Here is a 16,902-nt window from a genome sequence, read left to right as displayed (position 1 = left end):
CCGGGGTGGTGTCGGGGACCCCCCCCCCCCCCCGCGGTGCTAGCCCCGGGGGATGGGGGGGGGGCGGACGTGGACGGTGGCGGCGGGAAGAGGCGGGGGGAGGCGGAGCTCTGCCCCAGCCGGGAGCCCACAGCGCCCTGCCCTGCGCGGCGTGGGGGACGGGACCGGCCGAGGCGCCGCCGCCGCCGGTGTCACGTGCGGGGCCGGTGCGTATAACACAGCGCGGGGCGGGAGGGTCGCGCGTGGGGCGGGCTGGCGGCGGGAGCTGCGTGAAGCGGTGAGGCTGAGGCGAGGCATGGCATGGCGGCGGGTCAGCCCACCCGCCCCGGGCGTGTTTTCTTCCGCGCAGCGTCGGGTAGCGGAGAGGACAGGGGAACGGGGAGGGAGGGAGATACGTTTCCTCCCGCTGCGGCGGCGGCGGCGGCTTTGTTGCTGCCGTTATTGCGCTTCTCGGTGTCCCTTCTCCCCCGGAGCTGCTCCCGAGCCGGCGCGGCGCTGCCCGCCAAGTTCAGCCGGAGCCGGCTGCCGGGGGCGCGGCGGGGCGGCTGGGCCGGGCCCGGGCCGGCCTGGTGCTGAGTGAAGGGGGTACGTGCCCCGCCAGCCCGGCTCGGTGGTCTCCGGGAGGGCGTTTGGGGGTGAGGTGAGGGGTGTCGCTGCTCCCCAGACCCCCTTCCCTCAGGGACTCCTACCGGGGGATCCGCCCGCTGTGGGTGGGGGGGCAAAGTAAGGCTGGCTTGAGGCTGAGGAGGGGAAGCAGAGGCAGGCGGGGTGCGGGGGGGGCTGTGGCCTGCTGTGGTGCGCGGGTGGCCCGTCCTCCTCCTCCTCCTCCCTGCAGCTGCCCCGTGGCCGTGGTGGAGCTGGGGGGGGGGGTAGTCTCTTGGCCCGTACCACCGGGCTGTGGTGGTCCCGTCCACACCTTGGGTCTGAGCCCACCTTTCCCCACAGGCAAGGAACGCGGTGGCCGTGACCCGTGAGCCTGTCGCCTTAAACAAGGAAGAGTTGGAGTACCGGTACCGAAAGGAGCTGCTCCGTTCCGGACGCAGGCAGAGAACTCCGGTTAATTTGCTCGGAAGGGTGCTTTGCCTGCTGATCCGGTAAGATCTCGCACTGGCTGCGGTGAGCTTATTCAGAGCTGCTGGGCTGAAAGAAAGCCTTTGATGTAGCAAAGCTAAACTATGTGCAGAAAACAGCCAGGAGATGCCTAGGAACGAGGATTAGTTTAAATAGCTATTGCCTTGGCAATGGTGTTGAGCAGATATTGTGTTACTGCATCCTAATTGCTACTGAGGAGACAGCAACTTTATTTTAAATAGGTGGTGCTTTCACATGGAGTGTCATGAGACTGTCGTAGAATGACTGACTGTCGTTCAGCTTCTAACTTCTAGAGCCCCTTAGCTGAAGATTAAAACAACTACTTTTAGATAACATCACTCGTGCTTCTAGTACTGCAACTCTCTCTTCTTGGAGCAACTCCTGTCAGTGCAGCGTGGTTTGTGGGTTTGTAGACAGGTTCTGTCTGTTTGTGTGGTTTGGTGCATTGTGTCCTCCTCCTTTACAAGCATCACTTCATAACGTGTGCGTGCTGGGACATGTAAGAAGTCTTCCTGAGCGAGTATCATCCTTTCCTACAGGAATCTAGTTTTCATTGCTGGAGGGAGATCTCCTGAATTACTAGCCAGTGCTGTGCTTTTTACCAACCTTACTATTTGTCACAAACAGAGAGCTTCCCATGCAACCAGTGGCTGCTGATTCAGAGCCTTAACGTTACATTGGACAGTGCCATTACTGTTTCTGCTGCTTGTCAAGCTGCAGCAGAGTGAAAACCAACCATATTCTCGTTGGCATGCATCGTCATGGTTCTGGGCTGTGTACATGGCCAGAGGCCTCAACAGGAGAAGAAATCAAAGCAAAAGCAAATGGATCGTATCAATAGTGCTGCCCATGGTCAGGGATGGCGCTTTAGGCTTGTGAGAAAAGCAGCTTTTTTTTGCTTGGACTCTCTCCTAGCGATTGGGTAAAGTTGGTAATTTATATATTTGTAGTTAGGTGGTATCCTGGTTTCAGCTGGGAAAGAGTTAATTTTCTTCCTAGTGATTCCTGTGTTGATAATGAATATTGTTTTAGTTGCTGCTAAGCGATGTTTATACTTTTCAAGGACTCTTTTTAGCTTCCCGTAGGAGCTGAGAAGGAGCACAGGCAGAACAATGGAACATCCTGTGCCATGGACATCATGCTCAGTACATAAATGGGGGTTGGCTGGGAGCAGATCTGCAATCACTGCTCAGGTTGGGCTTGGGAACCAATTCACTGGGTGGTGAGAGTGACTTGTGTCTTGTATATCCTTTCACCATTATTATTGTTATTTTCGTTTTCTATTCTTGTTCTATTAAACTGTCTTCATCTCAACCCATGAGGTTTTTTTCCTTTCCCCTCCTTTCTCCCTCACTACCTGGCAGTGGGGAGAGGAGAGGGAGGAAGAAGAGTGAGCGGCTGTGTGGTCCTAGTTGCTGGCTGATGTTAAACCACAGCAGGTCACCCTTTGTGGTTAAGTATTCTGCAAAACTCCTGTAAGCAGGCATGCAGGCAGGATGGTAAACTGGGCTTTCTAGTCTGTGGTGGAAACGATGCCTGTGTGAAGACAGGTGCTTCTAATAGCGTGAGAACACCACTCTGGCATAGGCCTCATAGAGGAAGATAAAAGCAGAGCGTCTCAATGCTATTCTTTATACCTTCTTAAAGGATAAGATTGAATTAGCAGTCAGGTACTGTTCCGGTAGTCCTAATGAGTTCAACAGAAGTGCCTTGCAGTCACATCTCGGCTGCATGTATAACACTAAATATTGTTCTTCTGTTGTTTCCTCATGGTATACCAGCAACTGTAGAGCCTAGCATACAAGCCTTTCAACAGCACAAGGCATGAAGATGAGCTGTGAAAGGCAGTTTAACCTATATCAGCTGATTAGTGGAATAAGGTAATGATGGCAACACCACTGATTGAGCAGATGTCTGCTCTTGTAAGTAGCTAGTAGCTTTGCATATAGGCAGCATAATTCATATAGATTAACCTGCTAGTAGTATCTTACGGATAATAAATAAATAAAACTATTAAGTTTCTCCCTCAGTGCTGATGATCTGGCTCGGTACCTCAAAGGTGGTGGGCAGGGATTTGGGAGCTCTCTTGGTAGTGGGTCATGTGACCAAAAAAACTCCAGTCCGCAGGGGAGTACGACTGAAATAGAGTTCTAAGTGCATAGTGTTTGATGGCCTGTGTATAGATTTCTTTCTGTATTCTAAACTTGCCATTCAAACTTCTGTTGGTGGTGGTCACTCCTCTCCATTATAGAGCAAATCCCATTGCTTAAAAAAATATTTTCAAGATTATGCTGTTCTGTTAAGAGCCCCTTTGCTGCCAGCCTCATTTAGCTTGTTAGCTAAAACTTTAGGTTCTGTATTGTTTGTCTGATGAGTAACTGGACACAGATTCACTTTCCAGCTCCAATTGTAGGAACATTTTCATGCGAATGATCCTCCTAACTATGACTAACAGCCAGCCAGTCATTCTTCTGCATCACTGCATGCTTCAAGCTTACAAAGTGTATTTGAAATGGGAGGCTTGGCCTAAACAGCAAAGTGTTTGGGGACTAAACCAGTGAAACAGACAGACCTTTCTTAGCCATTTTAGTATGCCTGTCACTCTACTGCTAATATTTGCTGTAAGAGTACAAACAAATCCGTGATTTTAACCTAGTGACTATTTGGGGCGAGAAAAAAGATCATGCAAGTAATTTTACACAGTGATTCAGCTTTCTGTGTATCTTAAGTTGTTTAAGATTCTGCTCATGCACATAACTGGCCTTGCTGCATTCAAGAGTTGTGCATTTGGATAGGTTTCTTGGTTGCTTTCCCAAGCAGTCTTTTCCTTCTCATCAATATCAAATGGAAACTGCAGGTTCTTAATATGTTGAAAGTGCATTGCTATTCAAACCTGCTGTGTATGTGGGATGTTGACAAATTCTATGGGGTAATGATAGGAGTATGTTTCTCTCACCTGAGACATGGCTAAAGAGAGATTGTGTCAAGGGGGGGAAATGAAGGATGAGCCTTGCTTTGTTTTGGTTGGTTTTTGTTTGTGGTTGTTTTTTTTTCCCCATCCCCAATGAGTAGGTCAGCAAAATGAGCTCTAACTATCCTCTTAGCTTTTGTGTGTATGATTCTCTGTGCTGCGTACTGTGTCCCCCTGAAACGGTATCACTCTGCTTCAGAGAAAGTATTACAGACTGATAATACACTAACATATTTGATTTTGGTCTTTCTCTAGACAGTGATAGAACTGATTCGCTGAGGAAAATTATAGCTGCCCCAGTAACAACAAACTGTGCTGTGCTGCCTCAGACAAGCAGATAGACTTCTGTTTAAAGGAGCAGGTTGCTTCAGGGCTCAAAGGATTACTAGAAGGACTAGTACTGTTTTGTTTTCTAGTAGAACTGAAAAGCAGGCACAAACAAGAGTGTTGTCTAACCACTGCTGGAGAAGGCATTTTTATCCTATGTCTGTGGGAGATTGCAGGTGCCTGAGCTGGTCTGTTCTGAAACATGCTGGAAGGGGCTTGCTTAGTCTCTCACAAATTCTTTGAGAATGAATTCCCTCTCTCCCTTTGCTGATTGAGCAGAACGTAGGGGAAAACTCTATTCTCTGTATTGCTAGCACTTTGGCAGTGTGTCACGTTCTCGGCTTCTGTAATATTCTCTTAAATATTACAAGATCTGCCACCACTACAGGCCTTTCTGTTGGTTACCCAGTGTTCTCACTGTCTCTTTTCTTGCTGAGTGGCTTCTTATCTTACAGTAGTCGAAGAGTGTGTGTGGTGCAATCAAGCTGCTTGTCCAATGCACCAGAGTGTAAACAGGTTGTGGGACCAATCAAAGCCTCTGCTAGTATCGGAGAGCAAACTATGCGAGGCCAGGAAAGTTCTTTGCATTAACTGACTTCAGAAATCTAGATTCTGCAAGATCTGGTAAATCTAGTTTGTCAGGTGAAGATGCTGAACTGTAGACACTAAATTTGGGCAGCCTCTTATTTTATTGTTGTTTGTAGCAGCAGTAAATTGTATGTTACAGAACAGTCTTTTGAGGCTACCTTTAAAATCACTTGACACCTCATAAGAACAGTCTATTTAAATGGGACATTAATGTTGTGTTTTGCCTGTGCTGAGCTGTGCTCTGGGTCTCGTTGTTGTAACAGCATTAAAAAAAAAATTAAAACAACTTCAGATTGAGATTCTGTCAGTGTGAAAAGATTGGTCAAGGCATCACTTAGTAACTATTCACTGAGAGACCTGCTAAGTAGAAGTATCACTTGCGCAAAGGTCTCAGGCTTCTTGTCTATTAGAGAGCTGTTAAAAGAGTGATGCTAAGAGGTTTTGGTTTTTCTCCATTCTTTGAAAGATGTAGATGCACCTTTTCTTGCAGCTCAAAAGCAATGAAAGGAGAATTAGCTAGTTATGTTTTACAGTTGCATGTTAACTTCTTTATATTGTACTATAGTACTTAAAGTCAAATCTACAAAAATGAGTATCTGACTCCCCTTTAGATCAAAGTTGGAGGTGGTCAGGTATCTGAGTTCAAGAACTGATCATATCAGTGACTGACAGATATCTGGGGACCTCCATGTGAAGATGGATTCTGTTCCCCAGGTCTGGCAAGTCAAAATAAGTCTCAGTTAATTCTGAAGAAATACTTGCGCTAAAAGGCGTTTTTTTTTTTTTTTTCTTTTATTGCCTTTGGAAGCCTTAAGAGGTAAAGGTGAAACCTTTACAAGGAAAGAGTAAATGCTTACTGGTTATGCTTGTAGCAAAGCTTGCCATGTGTGTAGCATGCAGTTCCAACTCTCAAGGCATGCTTAGAACCAAGAAAACTGAGAAGCAAGAGAACATGTGTATTTTGTCATTTAACTGCTTTGTTTTTCTGAGAAATTTTAATGCCTCTTAGTGACATGACTCAACAGTTGAAAACAGCTTGCAAGTTAAATGTGTTCCATATAGGAAATACTTATATTTCTCATACTGGTGTTAATATTAAGTAAGGGCAAAAAGTGACATAATATTATGCTGTAACTTACAGCAGCATAAGAGATTGCAAAATTGGCTCTTTCATGTCTTTATTAGAGATGAGTACTGAAGCAGAGCAGCAGCTTCTCCATGATGCTAGAAATGGAAATGCTGAAGAAGTTAAACAGCTGTTGGATACCATGAACAAAGGAGAAACAGGCTTTGATATCAACTGCAAAGGTTAGTAGCCTTCCCTAAATGTTTGTAATCTCGCTGTTGTAGCCACAAGTAGTGAAACTGTTACTGATAGTATAACCTTGCTTTCTTTGGAGTGCTCAGTAGAGTAATAAAAACCGCTTATACAACTGCTTTTACCCCGTGACTCTGAAGGCCACTGTTGCATAGGGGAGAGATCATAAAAGCAGAGTACAGATAATTGTACTGAACAGAAAACCTCAAGAGTAATTCACAGAAGCTAGAAATGTCAACAAGACAAAGAATCAGTACCTCTTTCTTCCTCTGTTCATGCTTATACCATCCTTGGAGCTCTATAATACTAAACAAAATAGACCATGGTGCCAGGGGATGATTCAAGGAGGTAAAGAGTCTCCAACAAGGCTGTGTAGAAGATCAGGTAGTTTATTTGTGCTCTGCTAGGTGTGATTTTTTTTTTTAATTTATTTTTTTTTTAGGCCTATGTTTCATGATTATGTAGGAGCAGCAGCTACATCTCCTGCCACTTGCAGGAATGGCTGGGACAAATGTATCCTTTTACTATTAGTAGTATACTAGGTTACTTGGGAAAAGAAGGTAAAACTGATAGTCATCTGTATCTGGGTCTTTGGCCAACATTAAAGTTTTTCACATGCATAGCTAACATAGTTACAGCTAAGCAACTTGTTGAGCATTAAGCCTTTAAACTGGGGCTGGATTTGCAACCTTGTTGGCAGTCACAGGTTGCCCTATTTCTTTATTCACTTAGTAGCTTTCTGTTTCTCTTGGTTTATGCGAGTGTATTTCTGGTTGCTTCAGAAAAGTGGATGTGTATCCCACTTTTAGATGGGCTAGTATTTCTTTGTTCACCATTTAACTGTTAAGCAGCACTGAGAAGATATTGCTGCAAAGGGACAGAGCAACCGTGCTTCCTCTCAGACATGACAGAGGGAACACCTTGCCCTAAAGAGCAGGGAAGCCTGTTATCTAGCCCTTTCACAACTCTATTCTTCATCATCCATTTACTAATTCTTTTGTTTGACTACTCAGCCACATCTTTGTTTTCCCAATAGTTAATGTGTTCACCTCCAAAAAAACAAGTTGTAAAACCCAAAGCCTTGATACTTCATCTTCGGGGAGCTAGTTCATAATTTAAAGGGGAACTAGATAGAGTTTGGTGAAGTCTTCCACCCTCACAAGCATGACCTTTGCAAATACTCATGACATTTTGAGTAGTGTCTAAACAGCTGGAATAAAAATACCTTAAGATTCATGCAACAGTACCCATAAATAAGTAGTTGAAGGCTCTTGTGCTTAGAGATTTCAGAGCTGCTCAGATACATTATGAAGCATAATGAAATGACGTAATCTGCAGTCCTGTATTCTATCAAGCAAAGTGCTCCCTGGTCAGCATTCCTACAGAAAGTTAACTGTTAGTATTGTGAAAGGCAAGTAGAAGAGACTCGGCTAATAAAGGGAAAGACAGATGGTGCTCGGCTGTTACTCTTCTGGTTTAGCAATACATGGCCAGCCAGCCAATGCATGCTTGCTAATGGAAGGTCTAGGAAACTAGAGGGAACATGCCGGTGATAGCTGAGGTGAAATGAGATAATTCTGAATGTGGAATCTATGCACAGTGAAATACCTGTTCTTTGGCTCTCCTAAATGTTAGAGGGCACAGAAGTGTAACTAAAGTGTTCTCTGGGTGGATTGTTCTGGTTGTGTGAAACTTCAGAGTTAAATCTCTATTCTTCCACAGTCACTTTTCAGAGACTGACCATTTCAATCACTCTGTTCCGATAGACTATGCAACTGGAAATAGTCTAAGACAAATTCAGGCCAGCCAGCCTCTGCAGTGTGACTGCCCCTGCCATTCTGCCTCCTCACTGCCAAACCCACTATGTCTTGCTACAGATCCTGATCTGTTAGGTACTACCAGATAGTAATTGCACAACCACGTGATGATTAACTAAAATACAGGCTGTAGACTGTAACTGACTTTTTGCAACCCTCAATCTTCCTTCTCTTCCCTACAGCCTCTTGTCCTTCTGTCATTACCTTCTGGATAATCAGATCTCCCTAGAAAGTCAGGGTACAGGGAATGTCTTCAGTGCTGCAGCTGTTCCTTCAGGACTTGCGTCTGATGTGACAATGGCACTTGGTTTGGAATAAAGTATTTTTGGAGCAGGTGGGAGGCAGTACTGGAGGTAGTGTGAACTTCCCCCAGAGCACGCCCTGGGAGATGTAAGTCTGACACGTTCATGTGCCTGGGTGTCAAAGCCTACCTCCAACATCTTGTAAAACCTGTCTTGTCTTTCCAAGGGTGAGCTTATATCTGAGGCTGTGCTCTAGATTCACAAGTGCGAAGTCTGACAAGAGTGATCCCAAACATCCTGATTTCAGACAAAGTGAAGGAAGAGAAAATAAATCCAGGCTTCTCCTGCTTGTTCTGTTGTGACTGGATTCTCGCCAGTCAGCGCTTGCAGATAAGCGAAACTTGCTTGACGAGAATCCAGCCAAATGGTGTGAACTTCCATTTCCAGTTTTCTAGGTTCACTAGTTTCAAAAGAAGGTATCCACATTAAATCCACATCATCCAAAATGATGGTATTTTCTAAGGCTACGTGGGCTTATTCTACCTAAGTAGAAGAACATAGAATATCTAGAACTTTGCAAAGTAAGACGAGTGTAAAATAAGGTCAACCATCAACAGTGTGTTATGCCAAAATATACATTTGAATGACTCTACAGTAGCCTGGCAGACCACAACAAGGAGGTAACTGCCTAGTTTGTCTCCATTATCTAAACAAATGGTTAACACTTGAGATTTACAGCTAACTGGCATCAAAGCAAAGAACTGGGTAGGAGGGCTAGGGGAATTTTTTGTTGTTGTTGTGTTTATTCTACTTACCTATCCTTGCACTCTCCCTGGTGTAATGATGTCCTAGTTTAAAATAATAATTAAAATAAGTGCAAACACTTGTGATCACCTGAAGAGAAGTAGCAAACACCTCAAGAGCTTGAGAAGCAACTGGTCAGCTAACACCAGAAATGCAAACACTCAGAGTGGATGCAGAACAAGGTACTTTATTCAGTAAGAATTACAAATCTGGCTGGGTTCCTGATTATTTTTTTTTCATGACCAAATTCTTTGGCAGCAGCACTGTCTTGTCAGTGCTGTAACTAATGACTATCTTAGGCTAATTGTATGAATTCAGTGCAACTCAGACCTCTTCTGTGTTCTTTGAAAGAAACTTCTTCCTTACTAGACTGAGGGATGAATGATATCCATTTAGTATGTTATCCAGCACACATAGCCACAGAAGTAGTGATCCGCCCAGTATTTATCTTCTGTGGTACTTGTGACTGATGTGCTTATAGGGCAGGAACTCTGTTGTAGGCTAGACTGGGATGAGAAGATACTAAATCTGGGATTGGAACAACAGCAGGAGTTGAGAAGAAAAAACCAAATAGCAAAAGAAATAGCCAACAGAGGGGAAAAAATGTTAGCTGGAAACAACTATAAGAAATGGGGAAAATATTTCAGCTGTGAACCACATTCTAATGTTAATTTGTAATAAGAGAGCAGAAAAAATGATGAACTTGCAACACCAGGAGTTCTCATTTCCCTTGTGCTAGTGGCTTGTCCCCCCAGGGCAAACTTATGTTATGTGTTGCAGATGTTGATGCTTGAGGATACATGAAAAGGGAAAACTTTAATGGTGTCATTTCTAATGCCTCATTTTCATTTTGCTTCCGAATACAAAATGATAGCTTTTATGTGGCACTCAATGCTGTGGGTCTGTTGCTTAATAAAAACAAAGCTCAAATCAACTTTGCTTAGTACAACTGAGTGTTGCAATTGGAAACTAGCACGAGTTGTTAAATTAGTAATATCTAATACTTTTAATATCTTGCTTTTAAAGAAGTGATTGTAGGACAGTTACTGAATTTCATTCGTACAGCCAGTTACTTTATTCAGTAAGAATTACAAATCTGGCTGGGTTCCTGATTATTTTTTTTTCATGACCAAATTCTTTGGCAGCAGCACTGTCTTGTCAGTGCTGTAACTAATGACTGTCTTAGGCTAATTGTATGAATTCAGTGCAACTCAGACCTCTTCTGTGTTCTTTGAAAGAAACTTCTTCCTTACTAGACTGAGGGATGAATGATGTCCATTTAGTATGTTATCCAGCACACATAGCCACAGAAGTAGTGATCCGCCCAGTATTTATCTTCTGTGGTACTTGTGACTGATGCACTTATAGGGCAGGAACTCTGTTGTAGGCTAGACTGGGATGAGAAGGTACTAAATCTGGGATTGGAACAACAGCAGGAGTTGAGAAGAAAGAGAGCCAAATAACAAAAGAAATAGCCAACAGAGATTGGAACAACAGCAGGAGTTGAGAAGAAAAAACCAAATAGCAAAAGAAATAGCCAACAGAGGGGAAAAAATGTTAGCTGGAAACAACTATAAGAAATGGGGAAAATATTTCAGCTGTGAACCACATTCTAATGTTAATTTGTAATAAGAGAGCAGAAAAAATGATGAACTTGCAACACCAGGAGTTCTCATTTCCCTTGTGCTAGTGGCTTGTCCCCCCAGGGCAAACTTATGTTATGTGTTGCAGATGTTGATGCTTGAGGATACATGAAAAGGGAAAACTTTAATGGTGTCATTTCTAATGCCTCATTTTCATTTTGCTTCCGAATACAAAATGATAGCTTTTATGTGGCACTCAATGCTGTGGGTCTGTTGCTTAATAAAAACAAAGCTCAAATCAACTTTGCTTAGTACAACTGAGTGTTGCAACTGGAAACTAGCACGAGTTGTTAAATTAGTAATATCTAATACTTTTAATATCTTGCTTTTAAAGAAGTGATTGTAGGACAGTTACTGAATTTCATTCGTACAGCCAGTCTTCCAGGACATGTTTTAAATGCTCTTTATATCATAAATGGTAATTTCCTTTGCATATTCACTTCTGTGCCTGCTTCCTCCTTATGCTTATCATTTCCTGCAGAGGCTTACAATTGTAGATGGGACATGAGTTCTGCAGTGCACAAAGATTCCAAGTAATGATACTTAGTAAGGCTATCTTTATTAAAATTGAATTCAAGCACAAGACCACAAAAAATCCTGACATTAGGGTTTTGGTTTGAATCACCTATTTGGAAAGATGTGTTGTCCTACCTCTCATTTGTGTGCAGAATATAAAATCAGATGAACCAAACTGGGTCTTTCGATAAAGGAGAGAAATACGTCTACTGTTGAAGGGCAAAGTATTACATGAAAACTTTCTCCTTTCAGAAAGATTTTGTAGGTTTGAATCTAACAGTCTCAAACTGCATCCCAATTCAGTAATTCAGGTGATGTTAATAGTATTGATGCTTCCAGCTGCCTCGCTCCGCAGTTATGGTGAAGAATGATCATCCATGCCAACTTCCAAGCACTTGACAAGATCTTTTTTTGTACTGTGTGATCAAAACTTAATTTACCTGTTTTGTCTCTTAGGCAGAAGTAAATCTAATATGGGTTGGACACCTCTTCACCTAGCGTGCTACTTCGGACACGCGGTTGTGGTAGATGATTTGCTGAAGGTATGTTTCTATTTGCCCCCATGTATAAGGCAGAAGATTATTTGTTATGCTAGAAGCAGTTAGTATTTAGTCAGGTTTTTGCAATACAAGGCAGCTTTGTAGAGAAGCGAAGCCACTCCTACAGTTTATCTGCATGTAACAAAGAGGTAACTAAAGCTGATTGTTAAAAATAAGGAATGAAATAGTTGTGGTATCCAGATCAGCCCAGTTTACAAGTGTCAAAATAGTGACACTGGAAGTCTCTACAGTAGTTCAGCTGTTATTCTGAACAGTGTTTACAGCTATCAGTACTTAACTTTCTCATGATGTGTGTGTGTCTGTGTAACCATCTGAGTATAGGAATTAAAGACATATAGTATATAGGTATGAACTTGTGAAAGCTTCAACCCTTTTCAGGCTCGGTGGATACTGGCATATAGTAGGCCAGCATCTGATACTAGTAATGTAAATGTTTCAAGGGCCTAATCTAGCTTACTGCAGTACATAAAGTATGTAATTTAGGCAATTTCACTTTTTTTTTTTAATTTGAAACACTTTAACCTATCTGAAACTCAGTATCTGCATTATCTAACTGGATGTTGTGCATAGAAGTATGTCCAGAATTCTGTGCAAAGTAACTTGTTATGTTTCTTTCCAGGCATGGGCTAACATAGTTTGACTCATTATTTCAAAGAAGTTAGAAATGGTGAACTGTGTGATGAACTTTGAAATTATGAATCTGTGTGGTTAAAGCTGACTTGTTTGTATCTTGATAGCCACATGTGCACTGCATTTGCAGTTGTTTCTGGCTGGTTTTTGTTGTGGGTTTTTTTTTTCTCTCAAGGTAGCTTCAACTAACCCTAACTCTGTTATATGCTATTCCTGTTGGAAAGGTTTTGCTGTAGATGGCAGAAACGTACTAAGCAGCCTCAAATACTCAGATAGCTAATCTGAACTTGAATTTCATTCAGAATAAAGGTTACCAGCCATAATTGTGACTAAAGCAAAAAATAAAGTTGAGATTTGTTTGAGAAATTCTTCTCTAGCCTACGCATCTGCTCAGGAGATAATGCTGCTCTCAATCCAAGAGATCAATACATTTTACTTAAATAAAAGGTAAAGTTTTATCACTTTATGTATTTATCAACAGTTCCAGACTTGGAAGAGTATGTGTAACTTAGAACTTTCTTCTCTGCTGATAGGGCTCTTGAAAGGGTATTATTTAAAGAATGAGTGGAATAATATAGGAGGCTGTTCACCTCTGAAAGCTAGGCATATATAGGTGTATCTGTGTACTTGTGCCTAGATTTTGCGCTCAAAGAGCAAGTGAACCAGGTATTACCAGAAACAGAGCTCTGGAACGAGGGTCAGATTCCCCAGTTAACTTTAGGCAGGCAGTGGTGATCTGGCTAAATTATGTGATCTACACATATGTGATAAAGTTATATATACCTTTCCCTCTCTTTGACTTTTTGAGAGGTTAGGTAAAGTGGTGTAGAAGAAATGCTTAAGGAAAAAAAAAAGGTAGGATTTCTTGGTTTCCTGGAACAATGTCTGTGCAAGCAGTCTTCCTTTCAGAGAAGTATGGGATATGTGACAAGGAAGGGAGATTCAAGACAAAGATTGTAGAAGAGAAAAGGGAGGAAACAAAAGGTTAAGTTTTAGATGGTACAATCTTAATGCTGACGGGGAAGTTTTCGCTTCTAGTGAAAGAGCAGCAATAGGTGCCTAGAGAAAATGACACTTGTTAAATCAGGAGCACCGGGAGGCTGGTGAGAAGTGAGAGAGTTGCCTAGAAAAAAACGCAGGGGGCTTTTCCTTTTTCAAGCAGTTTATAGATTGCTGGTTATGAATCTTACATATGTACTTATCTTTGTTTCCAGGATGGCTGTGTTACAGTTCTGATCCAATTGGCCAAGACGCCTGCCTTAGTGTCCTGTCCTCTCCCTTCCCTCAGTCAATGGAATAGCTATGTAGTTCTTGTTGGAAGGACATTCAGATGTCTTTTGGTTTTGTTGTTTAGGCTGGTGCAGATGTGAATGTGCTGAATGACATGGGGGACACTCCACTCCATCGTGCGGCTTTCACAGGACGTAAGGTAAAGTATGTTTGCTTTCTTTTTTCTTTTTTAAGCTTCAGTCATGGAATTAGTGAAGAAATACTAGCAATGAGATCACTTCAAAAAGATGTTTCACAGTGTCTAGAAATGACTTACTGTCTGTTCTGGTGCAATGCGTTCAAAAGAAGTAGGCATATTGCTTAGCTGGTATAACTTTGTCCAAAACAAAAACATGTTACAATATCTTTTCTTGCAAACATCAGAAGACTGGCCCATAGTTTTCACTGGTATACTTTATCAAATCTATTTTTTTACTTTTTATTGTTGAAGATTTTGCTGGCAGATAGAAAGAAACAGTTGTCATTTTCCACTGTAGCACTGTGCATCAGTTGTGTAACTAACTGATGCTCCTTCTGTTCTGCTTCTGCTGTGTGTCAGAGAAAATGCTGAACCATTTGCTACCTCTACCTGCAGGTGCTAATTACCATGTGGAAACCAGTGTAAAATCTCATGTCTACTGCTAAAATACAACAGATTAATTTGTGTTTGTGCCTGGTATGTTTGATGTAGTGAAAGGAGTAGCGATTGCTCCTCCTAACTGAATATTTACATTGAGAGAAACCATACTGTTTTCATCTTAATGGCTTCTGGAGGGGGAAAAAGAACCCCTATCAATTAGGACACACGGATCCATTGGGTGTCTGGAAGTGCTGTTTCTTCATAGAAAGCTAGAACTAAAGAGCTTTTTATAGGCGTGTAACATGAGGCTAGTTTGATTGTTCCCTACATGCCTAATTAGTAGTATCTCTATGGATAACCTTTAAGGCCTTCTGAAGGAGTGACTCAAAAGAGCCAATCCTACTATTTTTATCTGTCAAATTCAGTATTGATGCCAGGTACACCAGCTTTGTAACAGAGTGGGTCTCTTCAGCTATAACTAATCTCCTGCTAGTTTCTTCAGCCTGACTGATGTGAGAGGGAAGGTTGCAGTTATTCCCATTCTTCAATCTCTCTAAAACATCCCTTCCTGTTTTTGTAAGTCAGCAGTGGTGAGAAGCTGTTACGCAGCTCATCTTACAGGATGTCAATAGCTGGAAAGCCTGATTGTGGCCTTGCCATAGCAGAGATAGATAAGCAGTGTTTTTCAAATTGTTTTCCAGGAGGTGGTGATGTTACTCTTGCAGCATAATGCTGATACTTCTATTGTTAATGGGAGTGGAGAGACCGCAAAAGAAGTTACTCATGATAAAGACATAAGGAATATGTTGGAAGGTAACTTTAAGAGGGCATAGCCTGCTTTTTTTCAACACTTACACATTCTAAAAGCTGATTTTTCTCTTGCAAGTTACAGAAGCTCAATTGACTTTTCTCTGTAAATTTGGTCATTAGAAAAAAGTTACAGTTTTGGATTCTTGTCTGCAGTACTGACAGTTTGGAGTTTTTTTTCCCACAATATGTCTGCAAGTGACTTGGGGACCCAGTTTTTGATCAAGTTAAGGACTTGCTATTGCAGTCTTGGAGGTTATGTCAAAAGGAGAAAAAAAAAACAAAACCAAAACTCTTCCCCTTGTTTCCTCCATTGCCTCACAGATGTTGAACATTAGAGAGATGGTGTCCAAATACTTCTATAGGCTCACTGCTTATAGCTTTGGAGAATTCAAGAACTGTGTTGCTTCCTGGTATTATTATGTGATACTCCTGAGTACTGCTGAAGCTCTGTGTCCAATACCACAGACTGTACATGTGCAAAGTGATCTCTCTTCTGATTCTACATGCGAGGGCACAGATAACAGTCCTCTGCTTATCTGCTGGATTGTTAGAGAATTGTAGGATGAGAGAAAGAGTAGAAGAGGAACAGAAAAGAACACAGGGAAGATCTGATGGGGGTGTCATGTAGTTTTCCTGGTTTCCCTTTTATTAGGGAGTGGGGCTGTGTTGTGTTTGGAAAAAAAAAAAACAGCACCAAAAAACCCAACAAAACAAACATATATGTACATGTATTTACACGCTCACACATCTTGTCAAATATTACATGTTTTTGAACATATTTTTGTTCTGACGTGGACTTATCTGAAGAAGTATTCCATTTATACCTGTCCTAAATAAATAATACTGGAAACTTTTGTTTCTCTAGACTTGTTTTGATAGAGTTTCTTGACTGCTGTAGTCTTATATGTACTTGATACTTTGAGACAGACCTTAAATTTGGTGTTGTTTTTTTTAATAGCAGTGGAAAGGACACAAGAAAGGAAACTGGAAGAAGAACTCTTAGGAGCAGCAAGAGAAGGGGAAGCAGGGAAACTGACTGCCTTGGTAAGCATTCAAGTGCTTCTAATACTTCTCTGTCAAGTGTTTCAAGCCATAATGGTAATGTAATGACATCTGACATTAGGCCTTGCATTTCAAAGTGCTGTGACTTTAGAATATTAGTCCTGTGTACTCTGTTATGTTGGTAGGGTGCTGAACTCCCAAGGGTTTTCCATCCTCCGTGTTGGAGGCTGCAAAACAATGGCTTCCAGCTTCTTCCATGTTATAGTTTTCTAAATAGTCTTCAGTTATTTGTAAATCGTAGTGCAATGGTTCCACATCTACTGACATAAGCTGGTTATGTTTTTGTGGATGCCTTAATGTCATGGGTGCTTAGGTTTTCACCACAGCATGGCCCCTTTTAAATATTGAAATTCAGTTTTTGTCATTAGCATCTGTTGCAGCTCAAGATTCTGTAATTTTTAATGGACAGTCTTGTGCACAACACGATTTCAGGCTGAGCAGGACCTGAAAACTGTATATGTGTGCATGTGTACACTTGTAGTAATTCAAGCTGAACACTACCATGGTGTGGTAAGCCTATTTGAGAAGCAAATCACAGAAGAATCAAGACTGGAGGGTGCCTCTGAAGGTGATCTAGTCCAACTCTTGTTTGCAGAGCACAACCAACTAGAGCATATTGCCCAGTATCATATCCAGTTGGATTTTGAAGCAGGGTCTCAGTGCTTGAATACAG

General features: G+C 42.1%; 1 protein-coding gene across 1 annotated transcript in view; it reads left to right on the top strand.

The window, feature by feature from the left end:
* Nucleotides 1-945: 945 nt before the first annotated feature.
* Nucleotides 946-16,902, top strand: part of OSBPL1A (oxysterol binding protein like 1A) — a 79,653-nt gene continuing 63,696 nt past the window's right edge. The window contains exons 1-6 of the mRNA XM_014936920.1: nt 946-1,094; nt 6,164-6,286; nt 11,775-11,860; nt 13,863-13,937; nt 15,059-15,170; nt 16,126-16,211. Coding sequence (XP_014792406.1) covers nt 6,166-6,286; nt 11,775-11,860; nt 13,863-13,937; nt 15,059-15,170; nt 16,126-16,211 — 480 coding nt within the window. The 5' untranslated portion in view covers nt 946-1,094; nt 6,164-6,165. The remainder of the gene's footprint in view (nt 1,095-6,163; nt 6,287-11,774; nt 11,861-13,862; nt 13,938-15,058; nt 15,171-16,125; nt 16,212-16,902) is intronic.

Source organism: Calidris pugnax, unplaced genomic scaffold (assembly GCF_001431845.1).
Source record: "Calidris pugnax isolate Ruff unplaced genomic scaffold, ASM143184v1 scaffold51, whole genome shotgun sequence".
Lineage (NCBI taxonomy): Eukaryota > Metazoa > Chordata > Aves > Charadriiformes > Scolopacidae > Calidris > Calidris pugnax.
The sequence above is the reverse complement of the archived record's forward strand: the minus strand, read 5'-3'. Positions and strand labels throughout refer to the sequence as shown.